The sequence below is a fragment of the Balaenoptera ricei genome, chromosome 10, assembly GCF_028023285.1.
Source record: "Balaenoptera ricei isolate mBalRic1 chromosome 10, mBalRic1.hap2, whole genome shotgun sequence".
NCBI classification, from domain to species: Eukaryota; Metazoa; Chordata; class Mammalia; order Artiodactyla; family Balaenopteridae; genus Balaenoptera; species Balaenoptera ricei.
In genome coordinates this window covers 21,042,399-21,058,047 of record NC_082648.1, presented here as the reverse complement: position 1 = coordinate 21,058,047, position 15,649 = coordinate 21,042,399, and the positions used below count along the sequence as shown (strand labels likewise).

The 15,649-nt window shown below is 36.4% G+C and overlaps 3 protein-coding genes across 8 annotated transcripts in view; 2 read left to right on the top strand and 1 right to left on the bottom strand.

The window, feature by feature from the left end:
- Nucleotides 1-6,950, top strand: part of KRAS (KRAS proto-oncogene, GTPase) — a 38,018-nt gene extending 31,068 nt beyond the window's left edge. The window contains exon 5 of one of the 2 annotated variants that reach the window (XM_059935475.1): nt 2,462-6,950. In XM_059935475.1, the coding sequence (XP_059791458.1) occupies nt 2,462-2,578 (117 nt within the window). In that variant the 3' untranslated portion in view covers nt 2,579-6,950. The remainder of the gene's footprint in view (nt 1-2,461) is intronic. The other variant, XM_059935476.1, reaches the window with a different exon arrangement.
- Nucleotides 6,951-7,371: 421 nt separating this feature from the next.
- Nucleotides 7,372-14,439, bottom strand: ETFRF1 (electron transfer flavoprotein regulatory factor 1). Of its 3 annotated transcripts, none has more exons than XM_059935477.1 (3): nt 14,336-14,437; nt 8,355-8,442; nt 7,372-8,275 (listed from the first exon to the last, which is right to left on the bottom strand). In XM_059935477.1, the coding sequence occupies exons 2-3, from the start codon at nt 8,397-8,399 to the stop codon at nt 8,054-8,056; spliced, it is 267 nt and encodes an 88-aa protein (XP_059791460.1). In that variant the 5' UTR covers nt 8,400-8,442; nt 14,336-14,437; the 3' UTR covers nt 7,372-8,053. The 3 variants fall into 3 exon arrangements, 2 of the variants coding, with proteins under 2 accessions (XP_059791460.1, XP_059791461.1); XM_059935478.1 differs by lacking the exon at nt 14,336-14,437 and adding an exon at nt 10,819-10,977; XR_009505329.1 differs by lacking the exons at nt 7,372-8,275; nt 8,355-8,442 and adding exons at nt 10,996-11,144; nt 14,098-14,251 and having other exon boundaries at nt 14,336-14,439.
- A 159-nt stretch (nt 14,440-14,598) lies between these two features.
- DNAI7 (dynein axonemal intermediate chain 7) overlaps nt 14,599-15,649 on the top strand; it is a 74,781-nt gene continuing 73,730 nt past the window's right edge. For all 3 annotated transcript variants that reach the window (XM_059935468.1, XM_059935474.1, XM_059935467.1), the window contains exon 1: nt 14,599-14,730. In XM_059935468.1, the coding sequence (XP_059791451.1) occupies nt 14,728-14,730 (3 nt within the window). In that variant the 5' untranslated portion in view covers nt 14,599-14,727. The remainder of the gene's footprint in view (nt 14,731-15,649) is intronic.

The window sequence follows — 15,649 nt, the reverse complement described above, 5'->3', positions numbered from 1 at the left end:
AAACAAAATAATTACTGGTACCCTATTTTGTCTTTTAAATGTGTATGTAAGAATGTAAAAAGGGTATTCACTACCCTGTTTTGATCAATTTTAACATTTTACTAATCATTGAAATTATTAATAAGATTATATAGAAAGGAGAGTTCAGTGCAATATGAACTAAAAGTATGTGTCGGAATCTTAGAAGAAGGTAGTGTTATCAAATTCTGCCTTCATTGTCTCCTAAATACTTATATATTGTTTTCACCTTAGGATGTGTCTTCTCTATATCCATCTCATGGTTTTTCATTTTATCTGCTTCAGCATTTTTGTATCATTGACGTTTTTCTTCATTATAAAAACAGTGGAAATGGAGTAGACTACATAAGGATGTGTGATCAAAGGGAATTTGTGAAGGGTAGGGGAGTTGGAGTAGATCCTCTCTTAAGATTCCATCCCATTCTAAGAGGTTATGGTTAGAAATTAGTCAAGGTTGGTATTATTTATAATAATAATTATTATTATATCACTGGAATTTTTTTGCTCTTTATGTGTTCAGAAGGTTAGCATGAAGGTTTATATACATTAAGCCTTGATTGTATTGCTGATAAACTGTCTAACCACTTTATCTCTCTCCTTTGGGTGAAACAGAAGTGTATGTTACATCAGTAATGATATCAGAAAGTGGGGAACATCAGTGAGTGCAGTTCGGGGGCTTTACTGGGGACTTTTATTCACTAGTATTCAAATCAATAATGCTGGTTTTTATCCCACTACTATTGTTTAAATGTGAGCAAGCCTCTCATTCCCACTCTGTGTTTAATTCTTTAAAAATATTGGTAATACTTTTCTAAACTTTAGATCTGTTGTGAAAATTAGTTAAATGTAACTTGAATGAAAATGCCCGAATTAATTTAGTTATTATTTTGAAATAGTAATTGTAGAAGATCTTAGTAATGCATAAAGGAGAAATCATATTGCTGTTAAATTTTCAGTTATTTTCAAGATAATATAACTTAATGAATGTGTTTATATTAATATTCAGCAGAGGTGGTTAAAATGAGTAAAAAGCCAGTTTTCATTGTTCTTAAAGTGGCTTGATTTATACTTTATTTGTTGTGTATTTGTTCCTAAGACTCCCTCTAGTGTCTAGGTTTGAAAACATCATTAGGTTAACAGGCTTTTGTTGACAGTTACTAATCAGTTAAACAGATATTAAAATACATAGAGGATCATATTTTTTCTTTAATTCTTTATTTTGCTTTTATATTTAATTTGCTTTTTAATAGGGGTAGGACAAGAATTGACTTATGTATAGATCTTGTATAATTCAGGATTGCAGTGTTAAAATCTACTGTCCTGCTACCAGTTTCAAAGTGCCATTTTTCATGTTCTGTATGAATGATTAGGTTGAAAATTATTCTGACTTGAAATCACTTTCAACCATTACTGATTTGGATACCTTGCTTTTGATCACAGCTGAATGTAGGCCAAAATGACCAAATGGAAATTTCTTTGAAGATACACAGCATTTGACTTTATATGTCAAATATTAATATATGACTTTATATTAAGTATTTTGAATACTTAATATACTAAACAGAAACTTAAAAAAATAATGAATTTTAAAAAATCTCCAAATCAGCAGGCTCTACCACCATTTAAATGATTTAGCTCATTTCTCCACAAATAGAGGCATTAAATTTTTCGAAGTATTGTGTCTTGTGTTGTGGTCACTTTCTTTACTTGTTTTTAAATTTTTTTTTTTTTTGGCCGCGCCGCGCGGCATGTGGGATCTTAGTTCCCCTACCAGGGATTGAACCCGCGTCCCCTGCAATGGAAGCACAGTCTTAACCGCTGGACCGCCAGGGAAGTCCCCTGTTGTGGTCACTTTAAATTTCCTTCTCATATCATAAGTATATGAACTGAAACTAATGCCTTTAGAAAACTGAAAGTATAATCTAATACTGTATACTTCATGGTAGTTCTTTAAATCTAATGGATTTAAGTAAGTATTGAACCAGAGCTCAAATGCAGTGAATATTTATGAAATTAGTATATACTTGCATGGCTTATATCAAATATCTAGAAACTCAGGGATAATTAAGTATAAATACATATTCACACATATACACAAATACATTTGGATTTTGGTGACTGAGGTGTGCCAATATGGAAAAATTAGTAGCAAATTAAGTTCTGGGGGAAAGTCATGTGTTAACTAAGCATACGTAAGATTCTGTGCCATTGATTTTCATTGCCTTTTGTGAAAATCAGTGTTCCCATAATGTTAACAAAATATCCTTGAAGACATTTAAGAATCCTAAAAGTCTGATATATATTCAGTTGTCTAAAGAGAAATGTTACGTATCCTTATTCTTTCTCAATATTAATGTTTCCATTAGTAATAATATATCTTTTCTGTTATCTGTATACCTCAAACCATCATATATATTCACATTTTAATACTTATGTGTTTCAGGGTGTTGACGATGCCTTCTATACATTAGTTCGAGAAATTCGAAAACATAAAGAAAAGATGAGCAAAGATGGTAAAAAGAAGAAAAAGAAGTCAAAGACAAAGTGTATAATTATGTAAATACAATTTGTACTTTTTTCTTAAGGCGTACTTAAGTAAAAGTGGTAATTTTTGTACATTACACTAAATTATTAGCATTTGTTTTAGCATTACCTAATTGTCTTTCTGCTCCATCCATACTGTTAGCTTTTATCTTGAATGCTTATTTTAAAATGACAGTGGAAACTTTTTTCCTCTAAGTGCCAGTATTCCCTGAGTTTTGGTTTTTGAACTAGCAATGCCTGTGAAAAAGAAACTGAACACCTGAGATTTGTGTCTTGGGGTTTTTGGTGCATGCAGTTGATTACTTCCTATTTTTCTTACCAATTGTGAACTTTAGTGTGAAACAAATTAATGAGCCTTTCAAATCATCCCTATTCTGTGTTTTATCAATCACATACATGGATTAATTACTAATTATAACTTCAGCTGAGATTTCACGATTGGTTTTACTGAAGCATTGAGGGAACACAAATTTATGAGCTTCCTGTAGATTCATCTTGTAGGTTTCATGTCCTGTAGTTTCAGTTACCCTTAATGAATGTAAAGTTACACTGTTCACAAAGGTTTTCTCCTTCTTTCCACTGCTATTTGTCAATGGTCACGTTCCCCCAAATATTATATTTTTTCTATAAAAAGAGAAAAAATGGAAAAAAATACAAGGCAATGGAAAATATTAAAAGGCCATTTACTTTCCACATTAGGTAAATTCCTATAATACTCTGAATAGCTTTTCCTGTTAAGGCAAACCCAGTATGTAATGAGGATTATAACAACCATTTTGGGGCTATATTTACATACTACTAAATTTTTGTAATAATTGAAAAAATTTAACATGTATTGAATATACAAAAATTCTCATAGGAATTAAATATAGTCTCCCTGTGTCAGATTGCTCTTTCTTAGCGTAAATCTTTTCTTGAACTTCAGTCTTTAAAAGTAGTTTTAATTCTACTGGTAATGATGTTAAAAATTATTTGGGCCAGTTAGCTTAGTAGGTGTTACAGAGACCAACGTGGCAAGGCCAGGCCTTGTGTGAGCTTTGAGCTTCACTGAGAGTTTCACAGTATGGACTGCATCCCTATGGTCTTCCAATGTTGTCATGCCTCGGTTGGTCAAAAATGGGGACTAGGAGAGAGTTTGGATAGCTCAGCAGGGTACATTCTCACTATGTGGTAGTCCTACTCAGGAATGTCACTTTCGTTAAAACGAAACGAAACCTTAAAAACATTATTTTTAAATGAGGTTTTAGGGTGGGCTGGCAAGATTTTAATTTTTTTTAAACAACGAAATGAAAGTTTCAAAATCTTGAGTATTGGCTAGTTCTCTTAACACTGGCTAAAGTAACACTTTACAAGTCTGGTCCATAATTAAGAATATCTAATGCTTATAAAATAGATAAATTAATGTTAACAAAATGATTCTTTCAGTGCATTTAAAATGTTAACTTATTTTAAAATATTTGAACTGAGATGGTGTGTTGAGGTGAAAATATCACTGGACAAGGAGGAAGGTGACTTAGATTCTAGTTATGTGTCTTTCATAACTCCAGTTTTAGGCAAATCACTTACTATCCATTTCTTCATGTTAAAAGAAGTCATCTCAAAGGCTGTATCTAGCATTGTAACTATGTGATTTACATTCAGTTTACATAAGGATATACCTATTTGTCAGTCTCAGCACAATCTGTAACTTTTTACCTGTGTTATCATCTTCAGTGCCAGTCTTAGGCAAAATTGTGCAAGAGGTGAAGTTTATTTCTGAATATCCATTCTCCGCTTTCAGGACTTCTCCCATATTAGTGTCATCTTGCCTGCCTATCCTTCTACATGCCCCATGACTTGATGTTTTTTCGTTCAATACTTCTAATTCCCCTAACCTCAAGATTTATTGCTGCTTTGGATAGCTCCATGAAGGCTTCCCATCAGGTCACATCAAAATGCCCTACATCTTACTTCCTCAGGCTCAACATAATCCGACAGACACTATAATGGGATCTGACCTAAGAGTTAATTTTCAGGTGGTGGCTGTAGCGATTTAATCTCGATCCTTTGAACATCATCTCTTTGCTGCCTGGTCCATCAGGGACAAAGTAGGAATTTTCACACCTGCTATGAGGAGTCAGAACCCTATCCAGTGGAATGAGAATTTAACAAAGGTAGTGCTGAAAGAATTCCTTATCTAATCTACAACGAGGACTAGCCCTGCTAATGATACATTACATTGTTTTAAAAACTAAAATTTTGCAATGAAAGATACTTTAAAATTTATTCATAAATCTTACTCTTTAGCAGAATTCATTTATTCAACAAATATTTGAGTGCCTTCTAGATGCCAGGCACTACACAAGGCACTGGGGATATTGTAGTATCCTCAACCAAGGGGCATAATCCCTGTCCTTAGGTAGTGCTTATATTCTAGAGCAGTCTATATTTTAGTGAGGCATCTGGCACATGACCCAGATATAATGCATATTGTAGTTCTGCAAAGAAGTGATTTGGTCTCTAAGCTTAGTTTCTTCCAGTTCTGAAATAATTGTTTTGCTCTGATTCCAATGTAACTGTTTAATCGAGCTACTTTTAAAAATTAAATCGGTTTACTTCATTGTTTTAAAGGAGTAAATTTGAATATTGTTTTTTATTTGGCATAACTATGTGATTCTATTGGGACAATTATAGTACCAATTAAGTTGTATGTCAGATAATGTTAAAATTCCCTTGTGTGTAGTATGGTCTCTTTGTATAAGTAATTAAAATAGACTTTAAAAATTAAACATTGAATTCTAAAATAGTTGTGTTTATCTGGGTAAAAATAAACATGCTGGACCTAATTCACAGAAAAGGAAACTTCTATGTAAAAATCAATATGATTTCTGAGATGCTATACTAAACTACAGGTTTATGGAACATTATCTAGGTAGGGTGTTTACACTTATATAGTACCTCCTCTTGTTTCCACACAAGAGAAAGAAATGGCCATACTTCAGGAATTGCATTGTATAACTGAGGGGATTTTTAGGACTCTTGAATTTTTGATGTAGCTGGGCAATTTTTTTATGGCAGTGGTAATTATCCTTTATTATGTGAATTTTGAATGGTTTAATAAAATGTTTGTTTTTGTAGAGATTTTAAAAGGGGAGAGATAATCCTAGAAATAACAAATGTTATCTAATTATTATAGCCTTAAAGATAAAAACCCTTGTTGAAGTTGAAAAAAATTGCTAAATTACATAGTTTTAGACATTAACATGTTTATGGAAGAATGTAGCAGAAGTATGTAGTAAAATTTGAGTGAATATCTCCAATTAGGAATTCTAGGCTCTATTTTAACTGAGTCACACTGCATAGGAATTAGAACCTAACTTTTATAGGTTATCAAAATCTTAGCCACCATTGCACAATTTTGTCCTAAAATATGTAGAAACTTTGTGAGGCATGTTAAGTTGCAGTTTGCACAAGTTCATCTCATTTGTATTCCAGTGATTTTTTTTTTCTTCTATCCATTTTTTCTAAACAATATATACACATTTAGGTTTTTTTTGTAGGCAGTAAGAACTATCTGCCATTTCCATTTGTCAAAAAGTAATAATTTCTTGATGATTATGTATTAATGATTTTTAACAACCCATTAGTTATTTTAAAGCTGAGTTTATATTTAATAACTTTGGTGTTGATATTGGGTAGCATGAAATCTGCATTGAGAAATTGAACAGCATAAATTGAACAGCTGTAATAAGTTCCTTCAGAAAATGAAATTTCTTTCTTTCTAAAAATATATTCACGTCAGTTCTTTAAAAAGATTTGTAACTAGTAATACTTGTTTTAGTTTAATAGTTTTAAGTGCCTGTTTGGGATGATAATAGGCAATTTTTAGATGAATTTAGGAAAAACAAAGTTATTACCTACAGAAATGTCAATTACAGAAGGTCCCCTTTCCCTATAGAGCTAAATGGGTTATGTAATGTTTTATCCAAAAATTTCCAATTCCACTGTCTTGTGTTTTCATGTTGAAAATACTTTTGCATTTTTCCTTTGAGTGCCAATTTCTTACTAGTACTATTTCTTAATGTAACATGTTTACCTGGAATGTATTTTAACTATTTTTGTATAGTGTAAACTGAAACATGCACATTTTGTACATTGTGCTTTTTTTTTTTGTGGGACATATGCAGTGTGATCCAGTTGTTTTCCATCGTTTGGTTGCGCTGACCTAGGAATGTTGGTCATATCAAACATTAAATTTAAAAATGACCACTCTTTTAATTAAAATTAACTTTTAAATGTTTATAGGAGTATGTGCTGTGAAGTGATCTGAAATTTGTAATATTTTTGTCATGAACTGTACTGCTCCTAATTATTGTAATGTAATAAAAATAGTTATGGTGACTATCATAGTATGTACTGTTTTTTAAATTATTTATTTATTTATTTATTTATTTTTTGGCCGCGCCGCACAGCTTGTGGATCTTAGTTCCCTGACCAGGGATCAAACCTGGGTCCACAGCAGTGAAAGTGCCAAGTCCTAACCACTGGACCGCCAGGGAATTCCCAGTAGTGTGTACTTCTTGATGGAAATTTGAAACATTAGCCCCATAATTGATATGGGGTAGTTTATAAGCCACAGACGCTATAGTATATTAGTAAATCTTTTTTTTGCAGCTTGTAAGTTGGATATATTCTTTATTTATGAAAGGTGCTGTGAACATTATGTAAAGGTTTAAGTGTTTGCTTGAAACTGTGTTAGGTTTAGGTCCTGTGCCATGTGAACTCGTTTAGAAGTGGATGCAAAACAAATCTGCCTTTATGACAAAAGAATAGAATAACATTATTTATTACTTTTTATTGAAGAAGGTAATTGATACACAACGGGTGATTTGTTTTAAGGCCCAAAGACAGCCAGTGGCAAAAATTAATAATGGAAATAATTAGATAGGTATATATATGTGATGCCAGTTGCTGGCAGGCTGTTTCGAGTTCAGAAGTAATCTTACTCTATACTTATTATTTCTACTAACTGCACTTAAATCATTCTTTCTTTTGCAGTGAACCTTGACTCTGTGCTGTTAATGTACCAAATGGGGTCAAAAATAAGGAACTCCTTCAAAAGTTAAGGGGAATAAACTTGCAAGAAATTATTTTGCTTACTTAAATGTGCATTAAACGGCATTCTTTTTTCAGTAAAATGCAGAGATGGGCTAAGAATTGGCAAAAATTCATTAAAAATTAAGTACATTATATTTTCATTCAAAATTGGGTGCTCATCAATTTTTAATTGGTAGTTGGCAGCATCATATAGTTAAATTGCTATTTTAGTATAAAAATTGAGCATAAAGGTTGCTGATAAAGCTCTCAGTTTGAACAGAAGTCGAAACCTATTTTAGTAAGGCAGCTCAGGTATTTTTAACAAAATGTATTATCTTGACATTTTAGAATTATTTTTGTAGTAGCTGGTATACATAAACAGCTGGCACTGATTCTCAAATTATAGTAATAGTGATCAGTTAGTTTTGTTGGTATCTGAGTAATAGCGTTGTTTCATAGCTCTATATTTCCTAAGGAAGTATAATGCTTCTAGTTCTTTCATTACAAATTTGCCCTGTTCAATAAGTTCTTTGATCTTCTCTGGGTCCTTCACATCTTTGTTTTTAAGGAAAACACTCTTCAGACGCCTTTTAAAATAGTCTGCTCCTTTTGGATAGTCTCGTCCAAGATACAGCAGCTTAAAAAAGAAAGATTATATATTTCTAAACAATCTTATGTCTTATAACATTTATAAAATTGGCAACATAATTACTTACATTCTTATAAAGATTCAGTACTTCTCCTCTTAAAGAACTGGCCATTTGCACGTATCATGGAAGGTATTCACTTTTATATTTAATGTACCTAAAGAAAAAGAAAAATTTTTACAAATAACTGCATTGTAGTCTTAAAAAAGAAAGAAAAAGGATTTTACACATTGGTAAAATGGTACCCTTTTTTTTCATTCAATAAATATTAAGCACTTTTATGTTCCAGGCACTGAGATGTAGCTATGAATGCGTCGGATAAGATACCTCCTCTCACAGAACTAACATCTCCAGAGGGGTATACTACAAACAATATCATGAATTGTGATAAGTTCTATGAAGGAAACAGGACAACTAGAGAAAATGGATTGTCAAAGCTGGATATGTAGGTGTACCTCCTTGTATACCAGAGTGGAGTGAATTAGAACTAGATTTGAATCCTGGCTGCATAGTGTTGTACAGGTTACTTAACCTTTCTGAGCCTCAGTTTTCTTGTCAGAAGGAGAATTGCCTTTACCCTGCTTTCAAGGCAAGGCTAAAACAGGACACTGGGAAGAGGCCTGATCAAATCAAGAGTGCCCTCCTAAGAAAGGCTAAAGAGTAGGCGAAACTGGGTGTGAGGGTCAAGCAGGTTCACAACTAACAGGAGATGGGCAGTAAGATCGGTGGTGAAGAGGCCAAGTGAACAACCCATAAGGGGCTACACGAGGAGCTGGCTACATCCAGTGGGACAGATAAGCTTCTTTATTGAGTACTTGGTTCGTGCTGCTAGGGAGAGGCGGCTCCGTAAAGGCACCATGATAGCCTCACCAGAATATAATTCCCAATACTTGTTATGGCTGTGGTGGCCATAACTCTTAAAATCCTAACGTCATAAGCGTTCAGCTCCTGATAGGCCCCAAGTAAACGTTAACGTCATTTAAAGCCGCCTTTAAAGTTCCGTGATGCCCATTTTCCTATTGACCTAAAAAGACTTCCATACCTTTTTATGTCCCTCGTTAACGTAATTTTTATTTTGAAATAATTTCGTTCCATCTGAGAAGTTGCAGCTTAGTACTACTAAGAACATTTTTTTTCCTGAACTATTTGAGAATAAGTCGCTAACCCGGTATCAAATCAGCCTGAACGCTTTGCAGTGCCATCCGACAGAAACACAGTGCAGCCCACCCATGTAATTTTATGGTTTTTGGTAGCCCATATTAAAAAATAAAGCAGGTGAAATTACTCTTATATTGTTTATATCCAAAATATTATTTCAATGTGTCATGCCAGAAGCACTTATAGGTACCAATGGCTTCGTTGCTACCATACTGGACAGCACAGCTTTAGAATGTATTTCCTACGAACAAGGATGTTTTCCTGCAGCACAATACAACCATCAGAATCAGGAAATTAACAAACAGTTACATTACTACCATCAAATCCACAACCCCAAGTTTTGGCAGTTGTCCCAAAGATGCCCTTTATAGCAAAAGTATCCAGTCCATGATTACACACTGCATTTAATTTTCATGTCTCTAGCCTTCTTCAATCTGAAAAAATTCCTTTGAATTTCCTTGCTTGTCATGAACGTGACATTTGTGAAGAACACAGGCCATTTATTTTGTAGAAATGTGTCTCATCTTGATGTTAAGTCATGGCTAGATTCAGCTTATGTAGTTTGGGCAAAAATATTAGACATGATGCTTTGTTCATTTCACTGCATCCTATTAGGTGGACACAATTCCCATTTGTTCCATTATGGTTGATGTTAATTTTGATCACTTGATAAAGGTGGTGTTTGTCAGGACTCTCCTCAGTTACTTTTTTCCCTTTGAAATTAGTAATTTGTGGGAGGTACTTTGAGACATTAGTATATGTAGTCCAGAAAAACATTTCCTCTTACAAAAACATTAAAAATAACTTTATTGGGAGGGGATAGGCTTGGGGCATACCACTCAAATCGTATACAACTGTAAATGGAGCACCAATAAAACAACAGAAATTGGTGCCTGGAGAGCTAATTTGGGACAGATTGCTCTCAGCATAGCTGGAGGATACCACAGAGATGTTTAAAATGCTCGAAAATAATAGTCTGTGAATGGGAGTGGGTGGCTGGAGAGCAGGAAGGTATCAAAAGAGGCAGGAGGGGATAATGGATATGTTTATCCTGATTGGGGTGAGTTGTAGGCATGTGTCAAATTTATCAAATTGTATTTATGCTTAATAATTGTAGCTTAGTGTATGTCAATTATACCTTAGTAAAACTGTTTTAAAAATAGTGTAGATATATATGCTAGCAAAATGCTAAGAGTAGGGCTGGGAGATACTCAGGTACATGTGGAAGGAGTTACCTAAACCACAAGGCTGCCAATCAGTGGTCAGGATAGGTGATTCAACTGTAACCAGGTCAACAGTTGCAAAAAACAGGGTATACCTCTCTGAGGAGGGAGCCCTGGGGGTGAGCACTTTTTAAATTTTTTTACAAACATACTTGAAAGGCTCCTGCTGCCAGTACAGCAACTAAGTGAAGACCTTTTCTTGCTGAAGTTTATAAATCTGCTTCTCTGGCTCCTCTTTCTTAGAGAAAAAAAATCACATAGGAGCCAACATTATTTCCATGTTAATACTTGTATACTTCTGTTTACTAATAATTTATGAGTTAGCTCACATTACAAGCATACAATGTAGCAGAGCAATTTTTTTCTGAGTTCATTAATATTAGCTTTCTTGTTTTCCTCCAAATTGCTATTTTTCTGCTTTTGTCTGTTATCACTTCTGAGCTTTCCTCCAGAAAAGGTAGTCCTTTTCAATCTGCTCCTACAAATGAAAGGACAAAAAAAACTTTTTAGAAGATCTGCATACATGGTTGCAGCTTAGGGACTTTGGGTTTTACTTAGGGTGATCTGAGTGGGCCCTTTATCGGGGAACCTCTGATGTTAGTATCTTAGGCGGTTCTCCTCGGCTGGTCAGATTCCCCAGAGAAAAGTCTTCCAATCTTATTTGCTAATTTAACATTAAGAAGTAGAAGAGGAACCAGGGCCTTGCATTCAGCATTATGTATACCCAAACTCACCTAATCTGCTTCCAGTGTGGTTTTGGTGTACTTATTAGTATGCCTGAGGACACCCCATTCCAGAGACTAGTATTATTTTGTCCAGAAATAAAACTCCAGTCTTCTGTGGGAGTGAGGAGTGCAGACACTTAGGGGTGGTTTTCAAATAGCTTTCACTTAATCCTCTCTGATTTACTTCATTCTTCATTTCCAATTACAGTGGCCCTGTTCCAGTGCCTTTTGAGCATTACGCAGTATAAATTGGGCTCTTCTAGTGTGCTAGGTCACATTCATCTGTTTTGCAGCTTCTAAAGTTTTACTGTTGTCATCTCCTCTTCTATTTTTCTTTTATTTTTAAATTGGTTTACTGAAGATTTAGTGGTTTTGGAAGGGAGTGAAATTAGATGAGTATATTTAACCGGGTACATCAACACCGAATTTCATTTTTAAAACTTTTTTTTTTTTTTTTTTTTTTTTTGCTGAGAGCCATTTTTCATGTGTTTTAATCTTACTGAAGAATGATGACTCTTAAGAACCCTGCGCTTTTAAAATAATTGTAAATTAAATCTACATTAGATGTAATTTAAAATTGCAAATTATAAGCTGTTTAATTCCTGGCAAAGAGCACAGCTCTATTTAATTCACAATTTGTAATTTATAAAACTTTTTAGAAATGTGGCTTAAATCATCCTCTTTCGCTGTTGCCCTTTTTACAAATTATACATAATAAAGGACCTGCCCGGCAAAAAAGTAGCTGCTGTGACTAAGGTAAGGTAAGGTCCCATTCTTTGATATGTTACTTTATGAGTTAAGGAAGTTTTTTATTATTGCATGCTGACCTTCAGGCATTTCAGTTTATTTTAGCCTTTGGGAGAAATAGGTTTCCTTGGGTTCAGAATTGGTGAAGAATTTTGTTTTGTTTTGTTTTTTTTCCAGTTTGATTCTTGGTCTTTATTCCCTGCTTACATATACACATACTTGTATGACACAAGTATTTCTCTTTTAGTTGTTTAATTCCAGAGACCATCTCTTTCAAAATTCATTATATTCACCCCAAGCATATAGAGTTATGCTAAGTGACCTTGGTTAACTGTATTGACTGCATGGCCAGTATTTTGTTGGCACATTTCTTTTTTTCTTTTTTTTTAATTTATTTTGGTGAACAATTTAAACGCAGCAGGGACCTGGGGCTGCTCCTTAACCCTGCATGAAGTCATGGAGGTTACTGTTCTTTGTAGAGAGCCTAACGAGTTAGGGACTGAGAGAAGTCCCCCATCATCCTGAGAATCTGGAAGGGGACTGGCATACAATCCACCCTGATAGCTCTTTCCCAATGACTTGTGGGCTAAGGTGGTAAGACGTAACTAACTCCGGTTCTGGGTTAAGTGAGAACTGTCATTTAACTAGGGGTTATGGTGTCTAGAGCTGTTATTAGTCACTGTTCTCCATGAAGTTCTGACTTGACTCAAACAGATGAAGCACATTTCCCCAAAGTAGTTAAGCCTAAAAAGCTTCACACAAAAATTTATCCCAATACACTTGCAGCACCAAAGGATACATAATCCAAGAGGTAGGTGGCAAGAGAGCTTGCCCCCAGAAGCTGGTATACTGCTTGGTCTAGGCCTACCTAGAAGCCAGATCATAAAAGTGAGTTGAAAGGAGATGGTTATATATGTTCATACACCTGTCTGAAGGTAAAAAAGAGAACAGGAAATGGGCCTTCTTACGCAGCTTGTAAGAGAAGTAGTAGAGAAGACCTAAATAAGCTCAATGGTATAATCTCATAGCACAGTGGCCCCCTAGAACACGGTGCAGCCTGTTTTAACACATCCATAGCAAATCCTTCTCCCTAGGAGGGAAGCTGGTGGAATGAGAACTTGAGCAAGTCTCTCCTCTAGAAGCCCACCATTTTAAAGTTATTTGTGATTACCATCACACCTCCTTACCCGCATCAGAGCTGACTGAGCTTTTGTATCATAAATATTAGTAGCTTGGTTGAAAAACTAAAAACAAAAGCTTAGTTCCACACCACACAGCTTCAGAACTCTATATGAAGTCGACATTAAGACGTTTTAATCTTGCTACCAGGGATCTGGAGGCAAGATGTCATAGCTATGACACAGTCTGGATTTCTGTGGGGAGAATAACACTTTAACCCACAAAGACCAGCTCAGCAGTCAGTAATACTGATTTACTAATAATACCTTTAGTCAATGAAAGTGCAAGGGACAGCGCATTATAAAATGAGAATTCAGAGATGAGAAATGGTGGCAATAATTTGAAAGCATTTCATGTCTTGTCAGGCTAAAACAGGGTTTAGATGTAAAATCACAGAGAATTCAGACAGGCTTTGGAAGGACCTTAATTTCTCAATCTCTTAATTTCTTCTGGTTTTCCTGTTGGTCTAAACTGCCAGAGTTTCATGCGGGGAGACTGACATTCGAAGGGCTGTGCTACCGGTTGGTACAATTAATCTGTGACCTTGACCCTGGGCACATAATTTAGCGAGTCTTGCTGGGTCTCAGAGACCGCCACCTGTAAGGAATACTTTACCCAGGAACTGCTTCAAATCATTTCCAGTTCTTGTTTAGAGCGCCTCTAAGGAAAAACGGCATATACCTTGCGTGCCCAGGAAGTAAACAGAACCAGGTACAGGGAGAAGAATCCGAAGGTTATTAATTTCGAAATAAACAACCCTCTGGGAGCCAATTTATTTACCTCTTTTTCTAAACTGCTAATCAAGCCCCGCCCCACGCTGGTCTAAGAGGTGGCGGCCCAGGCAGCCGAGCCGGTGTCAGTCACTCGACCCAGTCGCGTAGCCGGCGGCCCCCTTCCTTCTCGAAACCGCACAGAAAGATTCGTCCCAGCTACTCTAGGGAAAGAGAGAGGGACTGTCAACGTCGGAAGACACGCAGAAACCCTTTCCCACACCCGCTGGTCCTCGCCCAGGGCATACTTCACCGCCTCCAGACCTCAGGATCCGGAAAACAGAATAAAACGCTCCGGCCCGGCACTCACACACTTTCCGGCACGCGGCTGCCGTAAAAGCCTCCTCACGCTCCGACTCCTGCGGCAGTCGACCGAGGCGGGGCGGTGGAAGTGGGTGGGGCAACCTGTCAGAGAAGGGGGCGGGGCGCCGTCCGGAAGAACACCAGCGCGGCTGCGCGGACCGAGACGCGCGGTTCTGCGCTCCCGCCTTGGCGCCAGTGGGCGGGGCTTGTCGTCCCGACAACCCGGGAGCGTTTGTCCTCACAACCCGGGAGCGTTTGTCCTCACAACCCGGGAGCGTTTCTCCTCACAACCCTGAGCTCCGACTTGGCCGACTACGGAGGTAGTGTCTGCCTCAGCATGGTGAGCAGGGAAAGTGGGGGAGCCGGGTGAAGGGGCGAGCATTGATTCTCCTGCACCGTGTTAAATGATGTAACAAGAGCCTGTCATATTTTATCAGAGGGGAGCGAGTCGGTTTAGGAAAAAGCCCATACCCTTGTGGTGGGGGGCGGGGATGGACCTTCCCCAGATCTGTGGCCTTCTGTCCAGGCTCCGGCGGACAGGTGGGAGTAAAAACCAGTTTCTGCAAACGGGGAATGATCAGTGCGGTCAGATGCTGTCTTAATCTCGACCTTTTGCTAAATTTAAATATCGGTCTCAATTTAGTAACTTCCAATAGTGATAGACATTCCCATGAAATTGCTTTTTTATTGTAGCTTGGCGGAAATGTGTTTTTTTGCCTCCTCATCAATTAATTAAAAGCTTTTTCAATTTACTCTGCTTTGACAAGTTATTTTATGTGGTCTTTTGTGGAAATTTGAATTGTTTCGTAATTCAGGGTATGCAACCTGCCCTGTGTTTATTAAGTATGATAAAGCTTCTTGTTTTGTTTTTCTGCACTCCTCAGCTGTCATGTCTTCTCCAAGAACACAGGCCAACATGTAGCTATAAGATGTTCTCACTTCCCATTTTCTTAAACGTGATTTCCATCTTCTTCTATGATTAAAACCAGAGGAAGTGGAAAATGTAATTAGTTAATTATTTAATTCGTTGATTAAGGGAAAATATGGAGCATGTTCTTTGTGCTTGGCACTAGGCTGAAGCCAAGGACACAAAGGTGAAAATTACCATCTCTCCCTGGTATGGAAGACAGACTTAGCAAATTAATTACAATACAGTTTTATAACTGTAATAATTGAAGTGACTACAATGGAGTAACGCAAAGTTGGAAATGTTGAAATTGGGGCAGGATAGGGGACGGGAACAGGAAGGGAAGAGCAGT

Bases quoted from the DNA above. Each gene is read 5' to 3' on its own strand.
- ETFRF1 (XM_059935477.1), bottom strand. From the start codon at position 8,399: ATGGCCAGTTCTTTAAGAGGAGAAGTACTGAATCTTTATAAGAAT. The intron at 8,276-8,354 runs GTAAGTAATTAT...TTCTTTTTTAAG, and splicing joins TACTGAATCTTTATAAGAAT to CTGCTGTATCTTGGACGAGA.